Raw genomic sequence first — 27,254 nt, 5'->3', positions numbered from 1 at the left:
GAGGGGGGGACAGGATGCCATGGGGTGTGCTTTGTTAGGCCTAAATGAGGAAAAGCAGCTCTCACGTACCCCCCCTCCCGTCTTGGAAATAAAAAACACACGTAAAATCATCGAAACCCCCCATACCCCACATATTAAAAAAACAACAACACTGTGGCCGTTGAGAACGGACTAGAAGGGAGATGAACACTCCGCTGGTCCTCCAGACATGAGAGGCGAGAGGTGGCAGTCGAAGTGGTGTCGGCGGTGGGATCTCACTGTGTGATCTTTACATCTTTGTGTGATTGGGGGACAAGCAAAGGGTTGGCAAGGAGGGAGAAGAGAGAGGGGAACGAAGGTATAGAGACAGACGAGGGGGAGGGAGCAGGGGGAGAACAGGGAGGGGGAGGAGCGGAATGGCCCTTTTTTGCAGAGCATGGACACTCCCTTTGTATCCTTAGCTCATTCAAATCTACATACACAATATGCAGCTGCCGTTAGGTAGATATATTGGTTTATGAACACAGCAGTGAGAGAACACATGCAAAGAGTATCATAAGAGATGGGAGAAAGGGGGGCGGGGTCGAAAGTTGTAACGGTGCTTTTGCTGTTTTTAATCCTTGGGGCAGTATTGATGAAAATTGCTTCAAAGCGTTTTTTTGTCTTTAAGGGGGCGGGGCATCTGAAGGTGTGTCTTGCCAGGGATGGAGTGACAGGGGGGAGAAATAAGTGAAACATGTAGGGGACTTGAGCAAAGATGCTCCATTGATCAATAGTATGTCTCTCTTTCCACCCAACCTGGAATGCAAATGAGAGAAAGAAAAACACAGAAGTTAATAAGTAAATTCAGTGCTTTCAAGTCATATTTTAAGGTGACTTTCAACTAAATTAGCGTAAATTAAAGGACACGGTAAACATTTTGTTAGCGTAGCTTCTAAGAACAACTGGTAAACAGTGAGCCTTTTAAATACATTCTAACTTAACATGTAAAAACTACATGTTGTGGATTGAGGGGAGTTAGGAGCCGGACAACTTCTGTTCTGGGTGCCGTTACGTGGCCTAATCTCGTCATCGCTGTGAGTTTAACAAGGAAGCAACAGAGACTCCAGGAAGTTACCACGCCAACAAATAGTGCAGCGTAAAACCACAACTTCCTTTATAGAAAGGGGCATTCACAAAGGGCAGTGTGGAGCATCTGGTGGCATCTAGCGACGAGGTTGCAGACAACCAACTGAACTATGGTGGCCGACGCATAAACTCAAATGGCCCCATCATAAGCAGTGTTTGGTCTGTCATGGCATCAGGCTCCATGAAGAGGACTTACTCCGTATGGAGATATAAACGGCTTATTCTAAGGTAACGTAAATGTATTATGAAACTTACCGCCTGGGTTCCTACGAATGAGAAGTTTTCGAACCTCATCATAGACAAAGATGAGTAAACTGTAAGGGAACGCACAGAACCACCAGCTAGGCCTGTGGGCGAGACAAGAGAACAACAGGGGTTACAAATAATCAAGTAAATAGACACAACACAATATGTGAATCAGAGTGACTGCATATGTATCCATGCGATACAGGTGGCACTCACTTTAGTGGATACATCCTGAGTGCCACATCCATGCCTGGGCAGTAGGACAGGAAGGCAGCCAGGGCTGTCTCTTCAAACAGGCCGAAGATCAAGATCTTGTTCCTGGGTGGAGACGCAACAAGTGTTAACATCAGCACATCTGTTTGTCCAAAGATAAATGACTTAAAGGACACATTTAAGTAGATCGGCATCGCAATAAATGTGGCCTCACTTCATGCCCTGCTGGAACACAGAGTTACGCCTGGTCTTGCAGACAATGACATCAGCCCACTGCACGACCACAATACTGACAAAGAAGGCTGTGTGGCATGTGAACTCCACGATCTTCCTCTGCTCGTATGTCTGAGGGCAAGAGAGGGTGGCGGACACGGTAAGATCAAAGTCACAAAACAGATGAAAGTTCACTTCAACACGACAACTACACACTAACCCATTGCTGGCCGTAGCTGTCTTCCAGGTCGTTGACACTGCGGTCGTCCCAGTTGAGCCTGATGCCGACGAGTTGAATGGGCAGGAAACCATTTTCAGCCAAGATGACAAAGTAGGCGAAGAAGCCTCCCAGAGCCTGAATCATACCTGAGGGAAAGCACAGAGAGATTAAGTTACACTTGTTATTCATCTAGTTTCCCCCCCCAAAAAATCATTGCAGATAACTCCAAAGATAACCCAGTGTGTGAACAATGACAGGTGGATAAAGATTGATTTAAACACAAAATGACTTTCAGGCAACGAGGATCAAACTTGAATCCAGATAAAAGATCATTCTGAGCTTGGATCAGCAACATTTCACCTACCAATTTGTCCGTAGGCAATGCTGATGAGCCTCTCATTCACCAGCTTGTCCCTTAAGGGATTCCTGGGCTGACGCTTCATGATGTCGCTCTCAGCTGCTTCATAAGCCAGTGAGATGGCTGGCACCTGAGGGACGAGGGAGACATGGGGACGTTTAGTGCATGATATGATGTGTCCTTTCAACAGGAGCGGTTTCCAGTGTTGAGAATTAAAAGACAGCGAGTGTTTCATCTGCTCTCACCATGTCTGTTCCCAAGTCAATACAGAGGATGGTGATGGTTCCCAGTGGCAGGGGGATGTTGACGATGATGAACAGCAGGAAGGGGGTGATCTCTGGAATGTTGCTGGTCAAGGTGTAGGCAATGGACTTCTTCAGGTTATCAAAGATCAAACGGCCTGAAAAACAGACAGGTAAGTTACATCACGTACTAAGTCCTACAGTCTGAAACCACTTGTGCTCCACATCCTCAAGGATCATAGCTTCCAGTTCGGTCCTTTGGGTCTCCTCACCTTCTTCCACTCCTGTGACAATAGAGGCAAAGTTGTCGTCCAACAAGATCATGTCTGCGGCCTGTTTGGACACATCTGAGCCAGAGATGCCCATGGCAACCCCAATGTCAGCCTTTTTCAGCGCGGGAGAGTCATTCACACCATCGCCTGTCACGGCCACAATGGCACCCTGGAGGAGAAGCAGCAAGGTGAGGGTGAGTTTATATTGCATGATATATATGGAAGAAGTTATACTTGTTAAATGTATTAATCTTTTAGTGACATACTTTATTTTAGCTAAAGATTAATACTCTTCATTCATATGACCAAGATTATCAAACGAGTCAATACTTTACAAGTAACCTGTTGAAAAACAACCTCAATGTTGTCAAGACCTGAACAGATGTCTCTTAAATTAAACTGTCACCTTTAAATGTATGAAATGTATTAAAATGTTGTCATGAATTGATTTTATTTCAATTGAAGTCAATGAAAACCTTTTGTCAAATGCAATCTAACCATTCACAGTTCAACCCCCCCATCATGTGTTCTGTACCAGTCAGGGAAGACGTTCGACAGAAGTAGCGCCATCTGCTGTTGTAAACGTGTAATGCCATTTGTCCCCAAAGTAATCTCCATTAAGCAGTCGGACAACGCTGCTAGGATTAGAGACTTAACCTCTACTTGTTCAAGTCGCCCCGAGCATTTATTATCCATTCGGCACTTTACTCTCAAACAATGTGAACATGCTCATACCAGTCGCTGGCAGCCTTCCACGATGATGAGCTTCTGCTGTGGGGAGGTCCTGGCAAACACGATCTCTGTGTGGTTCCTCAGGATGTCGTCCATCTGATCCTGAGACAGCTCCTTCAGGTCTGTGCCGTGGATCACGCAGGCCTTGGCATCCCTGAACACAGACAGTGAGGCATTGACGTGGCTCTTGTCTTTCACCATTGTTTAGTGTGTTTCTGGAAGCGTTCTTTACCTGGGGTTGACCTGGCTGACGGGGATGTTGAGACGGGCTGCAATGTCCTCCACGGTCTCGTTGCCCTCGGAGATGATGCCCACTCCCTTGGCAATGGCCTTGGCTGTGATTGGGTGATCTCCAGTGACCATAATGACCTAACAACCAACAGAAATGATGTTATAGCGTCATCACAAACAACATCATTTAAAAAGACTTCAAGGAATAAAGACATTTGGTGTTAGGCTTGCCGTAAAAAGCTCACCTTGATACCAGCAGATCGGCATTTGCCAACAGCATCAGGCACAGCAGCACGAGGAGGGTCGATCATGGACATGAGGCCAACAAAGCAAAGGTTGTCTGTCTGGAAGTTGACATCTTCTGTGTCGAAGGCGAAGCCCTTGGGGTACTGGTCCTCTGGCATCATGAAGTGGCAGAAACCTGGAGTGAGAAGAAGTGGGACATTTAGTGTTTGATTTGTGATGTCGAAGCATGATATTTCTGTCCTCCGACATAACTTCCAACACTATTGACACAATTACATTTCAATAGTGCTTTTTCCTAATAATTACACAGATTGTTCAACATATCTTATGTTCAGAAAAGGATCTGTCGCATATTTTTAAAAACTTGTCTAAATTAATAAATTGCAGTCACAATAATATATTTCCCTTTTACAAAATTATATGATGGTATCATAGTATCTAAATACAGTGGAAAATACTAAATATAATCCCTGTTTGAACCTCAGGGCACAGTCCCTCTCCCTCCCTGTATCTTTGAATCTCTCCAGTTATATATATTCTTACCGAGTACTCTCTCTCCCAGTCCTCCAAGCTCCATGTAGGCATTCTGGAAAGATTCCTTCAGCTCTTCATCCATAGGTTGTTCCTTCCCCTGGATCAGGATGGTGGAGCAACGGTCCAGGATCCTCTCGGGGGCTCCCTTCATCACCAGCAGGTAGCGGTTGTCATTGACGTCCTCTGTCTCGTGTATTGAGAGCTGGAAGAGGAGAGCAGAGCGTTCATCTAATTTGATAAACGTTGTGTTTGTGCATATGGGTTTCATCTTGTGTACCCAGCGGTAGTACAGCCTGTGACTTACCTGGTATTTGTTGGTGGAGTTGAAGGGGATCTCAGCCTCCTTCTTGTTCCTATCCCTCATGGCCCTGACTGCGCCGCAGGACAGCTCGATACACTTCAGCAGGGCGGACTCTGAGGCGTCGCCGGCCACGTCACGCTTCAGGATGGGCAGCTGGTCTTGTCCCGCCTTGAACTGAGCGCGGTTACACAGAGCGGCCACGCGAGCCAGAGACAGCCACGTCACGGAGCTCTTGTCGAAAGAGGCGCCTGGAGCGGCAACAGGAGGGAGGGTGTTATTAACCTTCATCGTTTCTAGTTAGCATTTATCCCTGTTATAGTTGTGACATACTCCATCAGTGGTGGCTTACGCCTCATCTTTACTCACCAGACTGGTCCTCTGTGGTGTCGGCCTCGTGGATCTGGTTGTCGAACCACATGTGGGCCACAGTCATCCTGTTCTGGGTCAGGGTGCCGGTCTTGTCAGAGCAGATGGTGGAGGTGGAGCCCAATGTTTCCACAGCTTCCAAGTTCTTCACAAGGCAGTTCTTCTTCGCCATACGTTTGGCAGTCAGGGTCAGACACACCTGCAGACAAGTACATGTAGAATGTTTATCATCATTGAGATTGGATGCATCACCTGTCAGCTCTAAAATTTAATTTATCGGTTTCTTCATGCTTTATAAAGTGAGCTCACTATTAAATAAGTTGTTTTCATTTATTTTCATAGCACCTTTCAAATTGAAAGATAAATGTAATAACACTAACATAAAAAGCCATGTAATAATCAACTTAATTAAAGGTAATAAAATGTAACCACAAGCATCGATAAAAGACACAGATTATCTATGAGCAATAACAACAGATTGCAAAAATAATATGCCAATATAAGTTTACAATTCAAGCAAAAAGGGCCAAAGATATATGTCATTATTTGTCCACTTACAGTGACAGTGGCCAGCAGACCTTCAGGCACGTTAGCCACAATGATGCCGATGAGGAAGATGACAGCCTCGAGCCAGGAGTAACCCAGGGCGATGGCCAGGATGAAGAATGTGAGACCCAGGAACACGGCCACACCTGTGATGATGTGGATGAAATGCTCGATCTCCTTTGCAATGGGGGTTTTGCCGGTTTCCAGGCCAGAGGTCAGGGTAGCAATGCGACCCATGACTGTGTCGTCTCCGGTGCAGATAACAATGCCACGCGCTGTGCCTGGTTAGGAAAAAGAACACATATATAATTATGTAGAATATAATTTGCAGCATGTGTAATTAGTCCTAGAAACATTTCTTTCTCTGTGAGGATTAGGCATTACATTTTAGTCTTGAAGTAAAGTTAGGTATTTGGTAATTTGGGGGCTTTAAATCACAAGTTAATAATAGCACAGTAGAGCACAATACCTTCCACACAGTTGGTGGAGAAGAAAGCAAGGTTTCGGGTCTCCAAGGGGTTGTCATTGGTACAGTCAGGTGACCTGCTCTGAGGTTCTGACTCGCCTGTGAGGGAGGAGTTATCAACCTAATGGGAGACAGGGAAAGTAAAACATGAAATTGCATCCAACAAGAAACAAGGCTTTGAATGTGTGTGTAGTGTGTACGCGTGCATGTGTGTGTGTGTGTGTGTGTGTGTGTGTGTGTGTGTGTACCTTGCAGCCATGAGCAGAAACAACCCTGATGTCAGCAGGGATCCTGTCTCCTCCCTTCACTTCAACCATATCTCCACACACCACTTCTTCAGCGTTGATCTGTACCTTCTCACCCTCACGGATCACCAACGCTTGCTGTGGGGGGATATCAGTGATGCTTAGAAAACAAGCACCAGGCACTGGACAATATTTAGAGTAACATGGTGTCTCAAAAAATGGGGAATTTTCTGTCTTTTCATGTGAAAAGAACTGTTTAAACATACTGTGAGTAAATCATCCACTCAATCAAAAGTACACCAACCACCAGCGGTCCTACCTCCTTTTGCAATATAAAGTATTCCCACTCTCTTTGTGGCAAGTAAAGAAGTGCCGTGTGAAGACTTACACAAACAGAGTTAACAGAGTTTCTGCTAAGTCACATTAACAAGCCCTAATTTCTTCAACATCCTAAATATATTCACTTCCAAGGCTATACATGTCCGTTTCCCTCTCCAGAGGGGATCTAAATAAGCTTTCAGACATAGCGTGATTTCTTTTGAGCAAACACATATTTACCTGAGGCACCATGTTCTTGAAGGACTCCATGATTTTTGAGCTCTTGGCCTCTTGATAGTATGAGAAGCAACCAGTGATGACCACGACAGCTGTGAGCACAATTCCTAAGTACAACTGGAGAGAGACAGAGAGACAAACAGTCAAACATAAGCGAGTGTGGCCTGTGGAAAAGCCCTGGATGTGTGTGATGCTAAGATCCCTGAGCCGAGGTGTTATTAATGTCCGTACTTCAGCGTGGGAAGTGTGACGGATGTGTTAATGAGGTGTAGAAGGGTAAGATGTGACTAAGTGTGTGTGAATGCTCACATTGTCTCCTGCAGGCTCGTCCTCAGTGGCTGCCTGGATGGCGTAAGCCAGGAAGCAGAGGACGGCGCCAGTCCACAGCAGGACGGCGAATCCACCGAACAGCTGGCGACAGAACTTGACCCACTCCGGGGTGGTGGGAGGAGGGGTGAGAGTATTGCGACCATCTCTGATCAGATACTCGGCTGCCTTGGCATTGGTCAACCCCTGGAGGGAGCACACAATACAAACACACGTTGGTTTAAGTTGGTTAACATTCACATATTTATTTAGTATGACTTTGTGGTTGGATTGTCAATCGTCAAAAACTGTAACAAAACAAAAGAATTATGCCATTTAGTGGCCAACTGGGAAATCAGTCTAGAACCACAGCTGTACATACCGAGACAAATATAATGTAGGTATTTTTTTTCAGAGACAAATACTATACACACACACACGTACATGTACATACACACACACACACACACACATATATATATATATATATATATATATAGACACATACATAAACACACACACATACATACACACATAAATATATATATAGACACATACACACAAATACAAACACACATAAATATATATATAGACATACACATATACACAAAATATATATATATATATTATATATCTATAGATACATCTAGTATATATATATATACTATATATATATATGTATATATACATCTATACATGTATAGATGTATATATATATATATGAGTAGATATAGATAGATAGATAGATAGATATACACATGCACACACACATATATGCTGCTCACCCTCTAGCTTTTCACAACAAATATCATGAACTCACCTGAACAACGTCAGTCTGGAATTTCCTGCATGTTTCCTCTATGGACATCTTATGTTCCGTCTGGAGAAAAAAACAATATTCAATACTCTGCATAGCTCAGGATGTTTAGTAGTTAGTTGCCATTTTTTGCATGCAATGACAAAAGGAAATAGTCCAAATCTAATCAATAATTATGCTGATAAGTAATGAAAAAGTGTTTTGAGCTTTTTTCGCATTTTCAGAACATCTAATAACTTAATGTTAATCAAGGTAATTGGAAATGTACTCCAAGCATGCAGTTCACCTGGACCATAAGAGTATTTGGGCAGATTTATGTCGACCCAGGTGTGCATTTCTTGCGCTGGGACGCGGGATCAAAGTGACGAACTCCTGATAACAAGTCACCCCTCATACCAGTAATAATACATTTTGGGCTGCATGACAATTATTTCCTTTCTCTCCAAGAGAGTTATCAATTCAGTTTCCTTTACTATATTCTCAAAGAACATGATTTTCAAAAGTTAGAATAATTGACATAATAACAAATAAATAAATCAGCTTTTGACTGACAGGTTCAAAAGGGAATTGGCCTCAAACACATGGTATGCAAACACTCAGCTTCACAAGTATTCATCACAGATAAGGGAAGGATTTACTTACAATGGGAACTTCCTTCTTCAGGTCATCCATGTTCCTTTCCTTGGCCCCCTTCTTCTTCTTGGGGGATCGGTTAACTTTGTCCTGTGTGGTGGCAATGCGGTAACTGTCTGAACGGCCATACTACAGACACACACACATGTTTTATACATGCCCTCGGACTAGATTAAGGAGAAAAGCCTGTGCGCCTGTGTTTCTGATCTTCACTGTTCTCTGGACTTAAAACATTACATTAGCTCACTAAAAGCTCCACTTTGGCTCTGAAAATGGATTAAATTCTTGAAATATTCAGAGAACTGCATTGTCTGGCATTCAAACAGTATTTACCAGTAAATGACTGCAAAGCCAGCGGGCTTTATTGAATCGCCCCTGGTTTCTCTTCCACTACACAGTAAATACAGTTGTACCCTTTTGAAGTGGCCTCGTGAAGTAGCCTGTGTTTCGTTTGTGAGGATGTCAGACGAAGAGCATACACAAAAACTATTATCTTAATCAAAGACGTGAGAGATAAAGGCATCACCTTGATAGCTGCCATTTTTCTCTGAACAAAGACATCCACATTAAACATGCACTACAGTGCGCCTCCTGTCTGCTCTGTCATATATATTTGATCCCTCCACTGATCAAATAACTGTTGCTCTGATGTCCACAGATATCTGATGGACACACTCAAGGGCAAATGATTCAACCTCTAGGTTTGAACTTTTCGCTTCCTGGCCTTCTTCATTTATCTAGCAGCAAGAACATGAGAGAGAGAGAGAGAGAGCATCAAAGGCTTTCCGATTAGATTCTAGTACCTCTACACTATGAGACCAGATACATCAGAGACTCTTTAATGTCAAAGATTGAAAATGAAATCTCAAGTGCACGCACATCAAAGGTCCTTGTCCTCTTCCGCCTGCTTCACTGTGCTGCCTCTGGTTCCTGGTACTCTGCAACTGTAATTATCGCCTCATAAATTGGCTTATGTTGTTAAACTAGACGTGATTGGACGAATAATAACCCAGATCTTCTCCAGCACTTCACATTCTAGTCTGTCTAGGTCTATAGCTGTAACTCTAGCCTGTTGTCCTGAAGGAGAGCTGCTTGACTTGCTGCGCCACGTCAATACAGATGTCCCTCATCAAAGGTCAGAGGTCGCATGGAAAGGGAACACTTTCCAGGAGGTGTGAGTGGGTCCTAGTGGTCAGGCTCTTCACCAAGTCGTCAAGGAAATGGCCATCGGTGGAAGATCAATGCAATCAAATGAATATACCCTGGTGGTATGACAGAGTAAAGTCTCGCTATTGAAGCCACACAATTCAGCCTGAATCAGACAGAAACATCAATAACTAATAGTCAATGACAACAACACTCTTGATGAAGGTGCATTTCAAAAAATAGATTCAAGGTTACAATTTCATTGATAACTTAAATTTGATAAGAGTCATTTGTTGCTGTCTTATGGTGAAATTCCCAGAACCCCCTAGTGGTAGAACCATGCAGTACCGTGATCAGGACTGCAGCACACACCAGCAACTTCTGCTCGACCGCCCTTCCTTATATGTGACATCATAGTCCCAATGTGAACCACTTTGACTTGATGCTTCATGTTTACACATACCAAACTTACATAAGCACCAGGAAGAAAGTATGAATGGAGATCCCACGTTCTCCACAAATACTCACACACCCTAACCACACCAAAACACACACACTTTCCAACGAGAACAACGTGACCCTTCAATCCCGACTGTGGGAGCTGTAATCCTACTGCCGTTGGGAAATCATGCCTCTGCGTATTGAGTTTTTCTATGTGGTAACGAAGACCTGTCTTTCTAGTTTGTCATCGTAAAAAAAAAGAAAAGGAACAGCTTCGTGAAGCAGCATGTGGACTCTCACTCGCTTAATTGTAGAGCTCGAGCTGCTCAACGACCGCCGCTGAATTCAAAGCAAACAATGAAACCCTTCGTTCGAGCACGTCAGGCAGAGAGTAGCATGTCAGTGGGAAGGAGCCGTTTGACCTGACTGCAAACACAACCCCCCCCCCCCCACACACACACACACACAGACACACACATGCAAACACACATGGTTCTGCAATAAAGGAGCAGGTGAGCACATTTCTTAGCCGCAGCAAGACCAGGCAGGCTTGGTGAGGCGGAGGCTGCATCAAGAAGAAACTGATGCAGTGGAAGATTACTGCTGCTCATCCCCTTTGAGACAGAACCGGGATGTGTGCGTGCGTGTGTTCCCATTGAGGGTGTGTTGGCGTGTTGGCACATACATGTATGTATTAAATGCATGAATGAACCAAAGAAGGCCCCAAATCTCTTTTTGGAGATCAAGGGTGTCGACTAATAAGGAGTTCCGGATGTACCGTCTCATCGGTATCAAATACACATTTAGGGAGCATTGTCCACGGCGCACCTGCTCTTCTGAGCATATGCCCGCTGACATTTATTTCATAAACGTGGACACACACCGCCCTCCCATCACAAACACACATATGCCCGGACAATAGAAGTGTTTGGGATAAAGAGAGGAGTGCCAAACAAAGCGATACGGGGTGAAAAGTAGAGACACGGAGAGAGATGGATGTTGAGGGGGTGGATGACGGGGGCATCGGGCACATGAAAAGGGAGGGAGTGAGTGAGTGAGTGAGTGAGAGAGAGAGAGAAGAGCTGTTGTCACCCTTCGTTCATGCTTCTAATTAGATATTGACCAGCAGTCTTTGTCTGCTGGCTCTGTGTCAGTGTATGACCCGCAGTAACCCCACTCTAATAGATTACACAAACCTTACTCCTGTTGTGTTTGTGTGTGTGTGTGTGTGTGTGTGAGTGTGTTACTTGGTATTCACATGGGCGAACAGTTTATATTCTCACTCCAGGTGTCTGTGCGTGTGTGTTTGTGGACATAGTTACCAGCACGACTCAAAGAGAAAAGAGATTTATCTTGTGTTGTGTATGTTGAGTATTCTGAGTGCATACCTGGCTTTGGGTGGGTGTGTGTGTGTGTGTGTGTTAGCCTCTTGTCATTTCCCCCCTCCACACACACACACCCTGCTACCTGATAAGATTTATCTGTGTTGCAGCTAGAGTATGTTGCTGACACTAAACAAGGTATTTATCTGTTATTGTAGATTTCAAGTCTATCTGTCTGTATATCTGTCTCTGTCATCACCACTTCCATTTGAATTATTCAGCAGAGAAAGATGGAGTCCATATTGTATACATATATGACTTGAGTATCGTTGCATTTGCAGGATGCGTCAAAGTGTGCCTGCCTGTGTGTGTGTGTGTGTGTGTGTGTGTGTGTGTGTGTGTGTGTGTGTGTGTGTGTGTGTGAGTGTGTGTGTGTGTGTGTCTGGGTAATGTAATGAGCCTCCTCGGAGCTGAGGAAGGAAACGGAGACTCGGGTCTGGAATTACAGACGCTGGCTCTCCCACCAGCACCGAGACAAACGGACCGATGGACAGACGCCTCTCTGACATCGGCAGGGATTGAAGATGCTCCTCTCTGGAGTACATCGTGTAACCGCTCACATCCAGTTCCATATCGGCTTTTCAAAATCTGCCAACAAATATACAATATTTGTTCAAAGCTTCACATATATGGTTGTGTGTTTGATTTGATGAATTGTTCTACCGGCTCTGGCCAACTAAAATAAATATTGCTTTTTGTCCTCTGATGAATTCCCGTGTTTGGAGGGAAAGTAACCATGGTGACCGAGCTCAGCAGTGGCCTCGCACTCTTAGGATCCCCTGATGTTCTCCGGGTCCAAAAATAATGGCTACATGTGAAACTGGGCGCTGTATTCACTGCTGTAGAACACAGACGAATAATTCATTGGATAGAAATAGTGTGAGTCATTGTGTTGGCCGCGCTCCGTGTGTGCAGCGTCTACACGCATTGCGGCAGAGGGAGGAAAGCAGATGTAGAGCGAGAGAGAGAGAGAACAAGTGATTGTGAAAGACACAACTTCAAATAAATGGAGAAGGAAAGAGCTGCCATCCTCCTCGGAGGACGTGTACCGTCTCACTTCAATGGGGTTTCCCTGTTCAAGGCGCCGTTGGACGGATGGAAATCAAGTAATTCGACTCTGTAATGTTTTTACAACGAGAGTCTTGTTCACATTAGGAGTGGCACCTGAGAACATTTATCACAGCGAGCATCTTGAGGACAACGGGTCGAGGCACGCATCGAGGACGGTGGGGTTGACATGGCGTGCACCGTCTTCTCTTCCACTTTGATTGCACGCATGGCGAATCCTGTAACAGCAAGAAGTTATGTGCGTATACACACACACAAGTGGATTTTTCTCTAAATATGGAACTGAAAAAAGGAAGTGGTGTGTAGAGGGAGGAGATGCCACCCTGCTCCATTTTAAATCATTCAACAACCACCATCTCAGGATGGGTCATAGCAGCATGTGAGGCTGCACTTCCTCTCTGCACAGAGCAGCCAGAGGCGTGATGACGTCATCTCGTCTGCACTGCATCATGGCATGCACTCATTTGTCATGTTACTTGTGCTCTGAGCGCATGTAACTGTTTTATAAAATGTCTAATGGTGGTGTATAATAGCATACATACTATATTTCTGCCTGTTTCTACATCATGAAGACATTAGCTCTAATTCATGTCACCTTCTGTTGTCGTCCAGTCAGCCGGTTGAGGCCCTTTGACTTCAGTCTGGCGGATGAAACTACATCTGTCTCGTAGAGAAGCTACAATACTCTCCCACGACACTCTGCTGTCCCTCTCTATCGTCTCTGAGTCATACGGCGTGGACATTACATGGACATATACTGCGTGTGAAATATGTCCTGGTTTGTAATAAAATGTCTGCATCTGTACACATGCTACAATGCGTGTGGTGTGTATCTGTGTGTTGTTGCATGCATGTGTGTGTATGGGTGTGTGTGTGACCTTGCAAGGTCATTGGACCATCTGCTGTTTCTTGCAGCAGGATGGCAGGGCTCTGGCTCACAGTGGGGGGCTCAGGCCGTGGACCCAGGGACATAGCTGTTGGGATTAGCTAGTCTGATTACTACACTGGATTAGCTCCCTATGCTTCATCCTCTTTGTTCGTATCGCTCCTCTTTCTACACAATTTTCCTCTTAGGAAAATCAAACGCATCTGTGCAATCTCCACGTGTATCATGAGGTCCTAGTGCACAATAATTTGGTGAATGTCTTCCGACAATACTGAGTAAACGCATGGATTAGACGGTTACTTAGAAGAGATGATTAGGATTTGAATGCCATGTAAAAGAGACTTAAGATATTTGTTTGGTTTATCTGTATCAGCCTGGAGAGTGATACGAAGGCTTTTTATGTTCCCATCGAATACAGTGAACAGACATCAAGAGAAGGAGACTCCAGATATCAGACGGGAAGAAGAAAGGGTAAAGATGGCGTCTACCCAGGACGTTCTGTTACGCTAGAGTGGCAGGTCAATTTAAAACATGTACAAGTAGAAGTAATGAAATAGTATTCGTATTCACTGCTGTATAAAATAACTGTGGCCGCTTAGGAGCACTAGAACATGTTACTCTCTAAATCACATGAACACAAAGACAGAGAGAGAGATTAACTCTTTTTAGCTCTCAACTCATTAACTGTATGTAGTGCTTTCTCCAAAAACTAAATAAGAGCAACCCGTCTCTTCCCCCCACCCCCCTTCCCCCCTCCATTCTGTCCATGCCAGAGAGCTCTGAGGGAGATATTTGCTCTGTAGTTTTTTGAGTCTTGGCATGTGTGAATGTGGCCTGGTCTAGATTAGAACTGTAAATCTCGATTTGTCGGTGCCTGCAGAGATCATGGCATCTCTCCATGGCGTGACAGAGGGGGCACCTCACGCCTCCTCAGCAGGCCTCTGGTCACATAGATGTGTCCAGATGTGCACGCATCCACACAGCGGCTGACTGCACTGAACCAAATAACCATTTACATTTAATATGTTAAATCAAGCGTTGCTTTGTGATTCTAAACCTAGAGATGTTGTGTTAAGTGTGTCTGAATGAATGGACAATCATTCACCTTTCAGGCATACAATTACATAATCTTAAAACAACTTGGATTTGTTTTTGGATTTGTTTTTACTGAATGGCATCATTATGTGGAAACAAATACAGTAAGGTGTTTGATTTTAACCAACCTTTGTCCATTGTGGCTGCTCAGTGTTATACTTTGTGCTGTGGTGTACACGCACACATTTACAGGCACACACACACTTCACACACATACACACATCTCCAGGACAACACCCTGAATTAGTCATGTCGTTGTAGTCAGGCAACCTTCCCCCCTCTGAATCGCTCTCTTTATGAGAGACCATCAACACGTTAATGTCGGAAAACTGTTTGTTAATCACCGCGTCGACCGTAATCCTGTTTAAAAGTAAGACATGAAGACGGCAGCACTGACCTTTAATTGTATTAGAATTACACAAGCTTCTTGCCCTGTTACTCTAACACTAAAACAGTTTTTTTCCTGAGCCACAAGAGAAATCTGGACTCTGTCCTTCAGCTGTACTCTCACTGAAGACAAGGCATGCAGTGGATATCTATTGATCAAGATGCTTGAAGGGGCATTTCAAAGGTCACCATATTGATCTTAATTGACCCCTAGGCCACCGGGCAAAAAGATCCCAGCTGGCTGAGAGACCATGCGGTTGATCAGGTTCTATGGAAGTCCTTTTCTATTGGTTCCTGCGACATGTGGGACAGATCCGCTGTGGTACAGTGCAGCCTCTCCGCATTGGGCATCAGGTGCAGTGGGGAGGGATGTGCAGTACTCTGCACCAAACTGAGGGCTGGGCCTCTGCAGAGGCCACACACACCACACTCCCCAACTACCTTCACTGACACCTTCTAACGTCTTCTCTTGTCACTGCACACGCCTCACGAGTGCCAATATAAAACGTACAGGCTGTTCTAGAAACCTTTACATCGTGACACAGGTACTTAGTGAGTCTAATCAAAGTCTTATCGGGATCTCGACACTAACAGGAGCTCAGCCACAATGCCTTCACAGCGGCTCAGCCACACCCCTCTTCACCATTATGACCTTCCATAAAAAAAGCCGTGACGCTACTGCTACACCTTCATTTCTCCTGGGGCACCAGCCCACTGACACCACCCTACATCACCCTGCAGTCATGTCCGACGAGGATCACCCAACCCAGCCACATCCCTCGTCCCTATCCCCTCTGTCTCACGTTCCCCTGATAACCAAGCCCACAGTGTGAAGCGAGAGGAAACCAGAGCCATGGTAATGTGAGCCTCGGGTCATTATCCTGTAACAAGATATACATCTAGGCAGCCCTCCCCCACCATGCGCCTCCTCCGTCATTTTTAATCCCTCTCTCTACACCTGCAGACCAGCCACTACTTGATCTGCCCTTCCTTCCTCTCTCTCTCTCTCTCTCTCTTCGTCATTCTTGCTCTCTCAGCAGTGGCACCCTCCCCATCAGTGTCACGTGTCTGAAGGTGAAAATCTCCTTCTATAGTCTCATCAGCATCAGCCATACATAGCAGAGAGGAGAATAATGAGCAAGATGAGGGGATGTGTGTGAGTGAAATTATATTTCATCCGATATATTCTTCCAAATTAAGACTATCCATCAAAATGTGCCAGTTGTCTCTCTATTATCCCTGAAACGAGCCCCAGCGTTGCTCTGCAGCATCACTGCTGTCCCTAAGCACTGTGCCTTCTGCGTGCTCCTCGTGCCAACCTATCACAGCTCTTTACTGGGAATTTCCACACCAGAGGCCCCGCCCCCAGTTTGACGCAGGAGGCACGTCGCATGCGATCCCCCCCGCGGCCTTGGGGAAGGACAGCTGGCAATGCCATAGCACAGTGCACCAGTGCAAGATTTACAAGGAGAGAAAAAAGGAGAAAAAGATGGAGATAGCGAGAAATGATGTGTCGTCGACCAGCAAACGAGTGAAAACAAGATCGGTCCCATCACTCCATTGTTCATCCATCCATCCCTTTTTCCATTCAGGGTGACCTCAGCCGTCATCGAGTGAAAGTCAAGGAACCACAGCTCGCCATGGACGCTCATTTTATGTTTTTTAAATGAACATTTATGGAGAGCTGCGATATCTTCCGAGAACACATCAATAGCCCTCCTGCGCCAGCTCCCTGTGCACTCACATCACGTTTGACGCAGTGCCCACTAATGATGCCGGCGCAGCCGAAGCCTTCATCTCGAAGGTCTCCCTCCCGGATGGGCCTGCGTTTCAGATGCTTGTGTAACTGCGACGACATCTGCCCGCACTGCTGCTACAGAGGAGGATATCTTAGCGCTGCATGGGCCCTTGTCTGCGGCGTCATGCCACCGCATCGTTTTAACAGACACACTGCGGTCAGAATAAAAACTACAACTCCTTCTGCAGGATGGAGATGAAGCAGAAATTACGCAATAGCTCATACCAGCAGTCACATCTGCATCTTGGAATTTTCCAGGAGCGCTGTGTTTTTCCACCAGCCTCCTCTGCTTCATTTGCATGACTCGTAAATATATATATTTATATATATATATATATATATAACCCGAAACAGCGCAGATGCTTTTTTTTTTTTTTTACCGTTTCACGGTGTGCGCACCAGATGCGAGCTCTCCATATAACGAGCACATCGTGCTCCTGGTTAAGGCCTACTGGACGCACCATTTCTTTAATCTTTATTTTGTGTAAATGTGTTCACTTCGGGTGATTACATAGAGTCCCTGTTATGTCACAAATTAAAAGGGGAAACAAGCTGTCGACGCGCTTATTCCCAGTAACCGCATAATGACGCATGCGGGTCATCGAGCGCCGAGGATGAGACTCCTCAGCGGAGAGCAAGGGCGCGACGGGCTCAGCATCCCCTTCCCCTTCCACCGACAGATGCTTCTCTACTGCTGCACCGGGCCGAAGAGAGGGCAGTGCCAGCGGGGTTTAAAGCGAGAGAGCGAGAGAGCGCGCACGACGGAGGGTGGGGGTCGGCACAGGGAGGGGGGAGGGGGGTGGGGCAGCGAGGGCGTGAAGGAGGTCACAGTACATCCTGTTCATTCATCATTGAGAAATATGTAGAGGCCTCATTGTGTGCCTTCAAATGTTACAAAATCCAGTTTTTTCTCCAACCCACCGGTTAATGGCGGATGAACAGAATAGTTTTCTAACAACCGCCCCCCCCCTCTCTCTCTCTCCCTCCCTCTCCCTCCCTCTCCCTCCCTCACCAGAGCCCTTGGTAAGACCAAACCCAATCGGGCCTACTATGGCTGGCAAGGTTATAACGTCGAAGTCGGCCTCTCAGAGACTTGATATACACATGACATCCTGACAACCATCCACACACACACACATGCACACGCACACACACGCACTCTGCGTGTTACACCTCCGCATCAGTTGTTCATATATTATCTCCGTGCGTGTTTAAAAATGACCGAGTGAAGGAGAGAAAATGACAAGATCCTATCAAATTTCAATATTTGAATAAATGCAAAACACATCTTAATATTGGAGTCCAAACCAGGCTGCAGTCAAATCACAGCGCGTCGTGAAATACCGCTGCTTTCTATCGCCGCACATCAGTTTGTCGCAGTCCCGGAGACCAGGGCCACGCACAGTTCCGCATTACAGTCAATGTCAATGAGACAAACGGAATTTCCAGAGAGGAAAAAATGACATCACATCAGCCCTTCTTTGTGAGGGGTACGATGTCAGGCTAGCGCTCATTTGGCCACTTCAGGTGCGGTACAACGCAGTTACAAAGGCGGAATCGTGAGTCTTACCCCCATGTTGGCGCAGTCACTCTTCTCCTCTCAGGTGATGCACAGCTTGAGAGGTGTCAGCCCCTCGCGATGAATTATATCAAAATGCCTTGCCTTGGAAAAAAAATGAAAGAGAATATGCTCAGTTTTCAGGGCTGCTTAAATGAAAAGTGAATAAAAAAAGACGTCAGGGCAGTTATCTATAGATCTGACAACATTGTGTTTAAATAGACGGTCGTTCAAACCTTCCAACGGATTAGACTTCACTCTTTCCCTCCCCCGTTAGACGTCTTTCAAATGAAATGTTGCGGTCTCGAGCGGAGCATCACGCGGGGATGCGCTTCCTTCCTTTGCTCTCTGATACTTGAAGAGAAAGACCGGCCAATCTGACTAGCCGCGCAGCTATTTTTTCAGGAGTTGATCTCCTTCCGCCGCTCTGACGGTTTCCGCAGTACTCCTCTGGCCGCACTACTCCGCCAGTGTAAGAAGCGCCGCCCAAGCAAAAGAGTGAGCCGAAGGGCCTCTTAAACCCGCCTTCATCCGCGCAGCGGGCCAATCACAGCTCGGAGCATCTCATCGGTGATGGGATCGCTAACCAATTGGTTTAGTCACAGTCCTCAAACGAGCCAATAGGAAGCTCGCGCTGCCCCTCCTGCTTTACTGCAGAACACCGAAACTCGCAGCCAGCAGCGTCGCGAGTCTCTAGGCTGAAAACGTATAGAAATGGACGCGCAAGGTTAGATTATAGCTGTCGTGGTTGTGTTTGTTCATTATGCAATGTATTTATATAACATAAAATAGTGGATTTGCGGGCATTAATGCATGTGATAAGCATCCTTGGATGTCTCATCGGTCGTGTTGGTCCTGTCATCAGTATGTTGTGCACCTCCATTTGCAACTTCAGCAGTTTTAGCTGACAAGGAGAGAATGGTGCAGGTAAGATCAGTGACATGGGCGTACCCAGTTAAAGTAAAGTAAAGAATCACCCCGGACTTGTTTCAGCACTATACTCTGGGGTCTTTGGAGCTGTTACTCTACCTGACATTTATGAGGACAGTTGTAAAACGTGGTATCTGCTGCAGCAAATATCAACACACTTAGACAGGAATATGCTTGAAGAAAATCAGACTGCATTCTTTCAATAGGTGGAAAAGAAATGATAGAAAACATACAGAGAGGGAGCCAAATAGCAAGGTGAAGGGACATTTGGACAACAAGGACAAGACCTGAGGACAGGAAAGACATTTGACATGTTTTATTTGTCAGTAACCAAAATGGGTGCAAAGATAGAAAGTGAGAAAGAGAAAGCAGACAGAGGACATGCAGCACTGAGTTACCATTGCAGGCCTTCGGTCACGTTTTTCCTCGGTGCTTTTCGCTGAAGGGACGATGCAGCAGTTAGGGCACACACACTCTCCGAGTTGCATACGCACATTAACACACACATTCATGCATTTAAAGCCATGCCTGATTAGCAAGGGAAAGCCGAGCGTCATGCTTGCTGTCCCTGCAGCAGATTGTTGACATGCTTCACTGCCTTCCTTGCTGCAGGCCCAGACGATGACCATGCAGAACCATGAAAGCCCAAAGCATCAGAACAGGGTGAGCTCAAGGTTGGAGGACAAAGACCTAACAACAGTCTTCAACGGTTGTTTATTCTTATTATTCATCTGCTTTGTAACCTAGTTTAACTACCACATGGGTCGGGTAAACTTTCACATTTACTCTGACCAGTGTGGTAAAGCTCATCCATTCAGAACTCACAGAGCGAAAGCAAATGTTGACACGTTGCCCCTCATTACTGTTCCGCCCATGTCCGGTTGATCAAGAACAATTTGCAGAGCTAATATGAATGAGATGATTGCATGTTTATAATGTGTACTCATTACACACTGTCAATACTATGAACAACAACGTGACAGTATGTGTCGGTCGATAAACTCTTGTGTTTATAGTCGTTGTGGTCATTTCCAAGAGGAATACCTTGTTGTGGAAGTATAGTTTACAACTGAAACATTACAGATCTGATGGCTTCCTAAAATCAAAGCATGCTGGCAGGACAATAATGTAAAGATTTTTTTGAGAGCTTCATTTTCCAAATCAACAATATGAAATAGTTAATTTGTTTTATTTTACATGGGCCAATCCCCCATTAGGGGATGGGTATCAGGCTTAAATCAAGCTATTCAAGCAATAACCAAACACCAATAAAATGAAAAAGCCTTCAATAATAACAGTTTAATGAAATTAATAATGTTTGGATTTTGTTGTGACTGCAGAGGTCTTGGTTTAATTTAATGGAGGGAAATGGTATTGTCATGCAACCTAATTGTCAACAGTTTATATTATTTTGCCCACTTGAATGTCGACTGATTTCCTGTGACTGTCAACACATTTTATGAATGCAGAATTATTCATCTATTGTTATACAATCCTTGCATCATAGAGATGTTGAGGCACCTCAGCCATACAGGAAGCTGTAAGGATTAAAAGATAGAATTGGATCCTGAAGCCTAGCACTGTCGATGAGGGTGACTTTGTCAATGTGCTGCTACTAATAAAGTTGTCTTCAATCTCATTTCAACCAAAATGGCTGCCAGTAGTATCCTTTCTTAACCTCTGTTATACCTTCATGTTTCTCCCTCCATCCTGCCTGCTCCCACCACACGCCTCCCTGCCTTGCAGTACAAGAAAGGAGGGGAGGGAAAAATCCCCCAATTCTCGGTCGCCACAGCAACAGCAGTCGGATGACCTTGTCTCCGACTGGTTCTGCTGAGTCAGGAATTGAGGGACGGGTGAGGGGGATCCAGACAAGAAAGAATAAGGGAAAGAAAGAAAGAAGAGAGGGACAGATGACACAGACAGCTGGTATTAATTGCTATTCTAATAGATTCCATTTCTGTGGCTGTACAGTGCTGTGTCATACTTATTGAGGTCTCAGATACAGGGCCCTCTGCATGTGTGATAGTATGAGTATTCAGTGATTTTGGTACATATGATGTGATAGTGTAGGCTACTGTTTGAGTCAGAGCTGCCGATGAATATCATATTTCACCAGGATTTAATGTGTGTGGATTAGGAAGATATGTGTGGGCAAGACTAGGAAATAGTCTGTATACATGTTAGTTTATCTTATATATAATAATAATAATTCAAACTTATATAGTGCTTTTCTGAATACACAAAGACGCTTATAATATATATATATAGATACATATATATATATATATATGTATATAGGAAAAAAAAAAAATATTCTGATTCATTACAATCAACTGAAATATTGAAAATTATTATTCAATTTTTTATTTTTTTTATATTATTGATTAAGAAAAACAACAATCCTATAATCTAAAAAAATTTTAATATTTCTCAAATATTTAAAAAAACCAAGTAAAGCTGAGTGTTTGTCAAGGCTCAGGAAACCCTTTGCTCAGGAAAGTGCAATTAGAAAAATAATTCATGTTCCAAGTGATTTAATTAGTATAGTTTACTTTCATTTTTATTTATAATATAGAGATATAGAGATAGATTTTTGAGTTTCTTAATATACAGTTATATTAAAAAAATTAAAAAAGGCTTGCAATATTTCATTGATTGATTTGTAATGAATAATGAATGCATGATTTTTTTTTTTTTATAATGCATTACAAAAAAAAAAACTTCATCACAATATTCTAATTTTCTGAGACAGTCCTGTATATACACTACCGTTCAAAAGTTTGGGGTCACCCAGACAATTTCGTGTCTTCCATGAAAACTCACACTTTTATTTATCAAATGAATTGAACATTTCATAGAACATATAGTCAAGACATTGACAAGGTTAGAAATAATGATTAATATTTGAAGTATTAATTTTGTTCTACAAACTTCAAGCTCAAAGGAAGGCCAGTTGTATAGCTTATATCACCAGCATAACTGTTTTCAGCTGTGCTAACATAATTGCACGGGTTTTCGAATCAGATATTAGTCTTCTAAGGCGATTAGCAAACACAATGTACCATTAGAACACTGGAGTGATAGTTGATGGAAATGGGCCTCTATACACCTATGGAGATATTTCATTAGAAACCAGACACTTCCACCTTGAATATTAATTTACCACATTAACAATGTATAGAGTGTATTTTTGATTAATTTAATGTTATCTTTTTTGAAAAAACAGTGCTTTTCTTTGAAAAATAAAGACATTTCTAAGTGACCCCAAACTTTTGAACGGTAGTGTATATATACATACATACTTAACAGAGCCCTAAGTATGTAGACGGTCATGATATTCACATGTGATTGTCAAGCAACTTTTTTTAAGACCACAGGTATGAATATCCTGTAATAACAAATAGTTGTGATCACTTTACATTGTAAAGATACATTTTTATATTTTTAGAGACCTAATCCAATATGAAAAGGCCACAGCGTAAAATTCATAAAACATGTAAACAGGCCATATTTTTTCAATAAAAATGTGTGTTTGAATGGGGATGTAAAGAGGCATCTCTGTGTGTGTGTGTGTGTGAAGGTGATCCTAGCTAATCCGGTTTTATAAATGTCTGACATAATCTGGGTTCTACTCAGTGTCCAGAAGGGAGGAAAAGAGGCAGAGAGAAGAGGGGGAGGGAGGAGGGAGAGGAGGGGGGAGAGGAGGGCGGGAGAGAGAGGGAAAAAGCGATGGGAACGACAAGAGGACAGTGCTGAGATCTCAGGGAATATATGATGAAAAGGCAGATGGGGTTAAGGAGGAAGACAGAAATAAGACGTGCCAGGGGGGAGGGAAGAAAGGGGATGAAGACGAGCAATAAAACCAAGATGAAGGAGGAAGGAGTCAGGTGGGTGGTGGAACATTCCTCTGGGATTTAGCGTGGAAAACATGACACATGACGAAGGTTCAGTGTCATGGCAGATGTGTGGTTGAGGCCGAGGGAGGACAGATGGCGGGTAGAGCGGAGTCTTTATCAAGAGAGGGATTGCAAAAAAGAAGAATATGTTAATACAAATGAATGCAGTTCAAAAAAAATCTGACAACCAGTTCTGTGTGCAGAAGGAGGAAAAGTACTGGCAGATGATTGGCAACTACAAAGAAAGAAAGAGGGAACAAGATTTACATAGCAGTTCTATACTTATAACTGACAATTCAGAAACAAAAGGGAACAAAACAACGGGAACAGAAATGCTGCCGTGCTCAGAATCGGCCTCCTGCTTCTCTCTTGATTATCATTCCTTTCTCACCATTACATTCAGTAGTTAAACTACATTTCATGTTAAAGTAACATTATGTAACAATTGTACCTTAAAATAACAGCTTGAAAAAAATTGTGCCGATACAATGACTTTTAATATGGCGATTTGCGCCTCCGCCATTGCCATCGGGGGTCTGTGGGGAAATAACTCCGCTATGTAAGATTCTGGAGCCGCCCGCTCCGGGGCGGATGTACTTCGACCTGCTTTCCGGCAGTGATTACGCAATGTCATATAGTGCCACTCCACGTTCGCAGCTACAGTATAAGGGTAGCTTTTTTATGTAGCTTTTTGGTGTTGTCAACAATATTGTATTCGATCACACGTACTCCACATTCAAACATTTAGAAAACAACGTATATAGGCTGAAAACGCGATCGGTATTTCATCTAAACTAAATGTTGTCATTCTTTTGGTTATGTTGTAACCATTTGCCCTTAGCAACTCGATCAAGGGGAAAAGGTACAATACGCAAAAAAAAAGGGAATGGGCGGATCTGCGAGTTCTGGTGTTAACTCTCTGCTCAAATGGTCGTAAAAGAAAAACACACAGTCGATATGCGGAAACCCAAATGTTATTATATTAAATCAAATTCAATGCATCGGCAATCCCCCAAAATGAAAACATCCACTACAAACAATCAAACCCACTCAAAACGAAGTATAATCCCGGGATCCCGACAGTCCCAAAGTCTTTGCAGTCCCCCCAAACAAAAGTAAATGACTGCACACACACCCCTCCCCCCAAAAGCCGGCAAACAGCTGACCGACCAGGCGGAAACGTGGCGAGGCGCCGCGTTCAATCCCCGCGCTACTTCACCATAGTCCGGTAGGTGCTGGGCCAGTTCACAGTGTTCCAGCGCAGTCTTCGTATTAGTGATCCCGCTCGTTAGTATAAATCCAAAATAGAAACAGTCGCCGGATTGCTTCTACCGGGCTGCATCTATCGTAACTGGGTATTTACGACACTGAAGTCAACGTTAAATACCTCAAAAACTGAAGGGGGCGCTAAAAGGGAAAAACGACATAATGGGGCTTTAACGCTTATCTTACACAATAATATACTCCAATGCAATGCCTATAACTTGCATTTTTTGTCTTAAAATAGCTGAGTATTATACTTATTCCTGTTTTGCTGTGTCTGCTTGACGCCCTCAAAACGGTTGCAGTTACGATTCGTTCAAACTACTTGGTTAAAATCAAAAAGGTCATGGTTTGGCTAGAATTGGTATGCAAAGTAAACCTGGGGGTGGTTAACGTTCTACAATTCAATATACACGCATGGGGATTTTTGTCACTTGTCAAAGCAGGAGGAGCGATAACACTAACGCTCACGGCAGTGACCCCAGTGACCCCTGCTTGCAAGCACTACACAAGCGCCCTGAACCTGGGACACCTAATAAAGCCTTTAATGGTGTTGTTATTACACCTGTGCTTTCATTGCTATGACAACATACTACCAGTCTTTCTCAGGACACTCCCAAATGCAAACATGTACGGGCATACATATGCGGAAAATCAATTCATTTGCACATATGACATTATTTTCAATCACCACCTCTCTCTTTCCATCTATGGTATGGTCTACTCCTGGTTCTATTTGAGCATTTAAGCTCCTCCCTCTGTCCTCCCTGACCCATCCTCCTCCTCCTCCTCCTCCTCCTCCTCTGGTAGCTGTCCTTTCAGCACCACAGTCACTGCAGCAAAACCCTGCTCCACTCCTTTAATACTATGTTTTATTTTTAGTTATTTTTATTCTACTCCACCTACGTCTTAGCTACATAATACCACATAGCAGCCAGTCTGAGTAATCTCACCAAACAAAGAATTGGGAACACCATGTTCCTAATGTGACGCGTCTGCATTTTCTGATTACAGTGGATTTGATTATTTGAATATTCATAGCAGTTAGGTGGTTTACCTGGACAATCATTATCTGCAAATGTATTGCACTCAAGTCAGTGCTTTCAATGCCACGTCTTTTGATATAAATCAGAGTAACGGATGAAAGATTTCATAGGAAAACCAAAATGCATTTAATGAAGTCTCTTAGTCTGCAAGGGCAATAGAAAGCCAACATGCACCCACTTGTTTTCCATTTGATGTAACTGCCTTTTAGGTTGACTTTATTCTTAGTGTGCACTTAAAGCACATTATGTGCTATTATTCTGCCACTTGAAATGGTACCATAATCTTTCTGAGTCCAACAAATACAGGGGAATCTGGCTTCAAGTTTCATATTTTAATATTTGACTCACAAAGTATATTTTTATCTATCCAATAAAAGGTTGTCCGTCCTTTCTTAACTGTAAAAATGTTCAGTCAACTTCATGTCTGCACTTGATTATGGAGATATGCCCCGTCACTACTTCAGTATCTAAACCCCGTTCATCGTGCTGCATTAGGCTTCATCATTGATGACATCACTGCTCTCTGGACCACAACATTGGATGGACTAGATCTAGAAAGCACTACTTTAAAAGGCAAATTACCCGACATTTCAATCTTATACGTATACGATCCAATAACTACGTGATATCTTATATTAAATGCATATTCTTTGTCAGTTGGGGGTTGTCTAGTCACCACTGTAGTTGTGAGCTGGTTATGAATGTTTCCTGGTCTCAGGTCTTGAACAATGATTAAATTGAGTGTATAGAAATGCATTCATACCTTGTAAGCAAATAATTCTTTGATGTCATCGGCCATTCTTAAAGTAGTAAAAATACTTAATATGGAGAGGTAATTTCAGAAATAATAAAAGTACCAAGGCTGTTTCCACTGAAACCTGACAGCCACTTCCTCAAGCTTATTGAGTAGAATATAATGTTTCACACAAAGTAGCTGAAATGTAATGCTCTATATGGTTTCACCTGATATATTGTATATGTTTACATTATCTGCCCTTTGAACACCTTATTTCTCACAGTAAAATCTTTTTACTTTTTTCAAGTACACAGTGTATGCGCTCACACCATTCTGAATAACGAAACAACATCACTGAAAACTTTGAGATTTTGGGATACATGCCTATTCCCTTTCTTACTGAATTAGATAAGAATGATACCTGATAACCGTTAACCAACAGCCGGTTATCTTTGCTAAGCATATTTTAGCATAATTGTTTAAAACAGAGGGCCTGTCTTTGTCCAAAGTTAACATGTTATATCTAATCTTTTTATTCCATATGTGTGGTCTTAAGGGGGTCCGTTAGGTGACCGCAGTCTGTGCTGTTTGGCTGACGACCACACGGCTACGACAAGACCCCCTGGGAAGTGTGAATTAATGAGCTCGAGGTGCAGTCAGGTGCTGTTACTTTTGGACAGAGGCTAGTTGTTTCCCTCCATTTCCAGTCTTTGTGCTAAGCTAAGCTAACAGGCCGCTGGCTGTCGCTTCATATTTTCATTACAGATGTG

The 27,254-nt window shown here is 43.8% G+C and overlaps 1 protein-coding gene across 2 annotated transcripts; it reads right to left on the bottom strand.

Moving 5' to 3' along the window:
* Positions 1-476: 476 nt before the first annotated feature.
* On the bottom strand, positions 477-19,015 carry atp1a3b (ATPase Na+/K+ transporting subunit alpha 3b). 2 transcript variants are annotated; one of them, XM_056445041.1, is made up of 23 exons: positions 18,847-19,015; positions 18,623-18,715; positions 8,859-8,978; positions 8,220-8,279; positions 7,403-7,606; positions 7,097-7,210; positions 6,542-6,676; positions 6,297-6,414; positions 5,840-6,108; positions 5,282-5,480; positions 4,919-5,163; positions 4,624-4,816; positions 4,080-4,255; positions 3,836-3,972; positions 3,607-3,757; positions 2,872-3,040; positions 2,603-2,757; positions 2,364-2,487; positions 2,000-2,145; positions 1,781-1,911; positions 1,570-1,671; positions 1,363-1,454; positions 477-777 (listed from the first exon to the last, which is right to left on the bottom strand). In XM_056445041.1, exons 2-23 carry the CDS (start codon positions 18,626-18,628, stop codon positions 749-751), a joined length of 3,075 nt encoding a protein of 1,024 aa, XP_056301016.1. In that variant the 5' UTR covers positions 18,629-18,715; positions 18,847-19,015; the 3' UTR covers positions 477-748. The 2 variants fall into 2 exon arrangements, with proteins under 2 accessions (XP_056301016.1, XP_056301017.1); XM_056445042.1 differs by having other exon boundaries at positions 8,859-8,939.
* Between the last annotated feature and the right edge of the window lie 8,239 nt (positions 19,016-27,254).

This window comes from Pseudoliparis swirei, chromosome 22, assembly GCF_029220125.1.
Source record: "Pseudoliparis swirei isolate HS2019 ecotype Mariana Trench chromosome 22, NWPU_hadal_v1, whole genome shotgun sequence".
NCBI lineage: Eukaryota > Metazoa > Chordata > Actinopteri > Perciformes > Liparidae > Pseudoliparis > Pseudoliparis swirei.
Note: the sequence above shows the minus strand (reverse complement) of the source record. Positions and strands in the feature narration are given on the sequence as shown.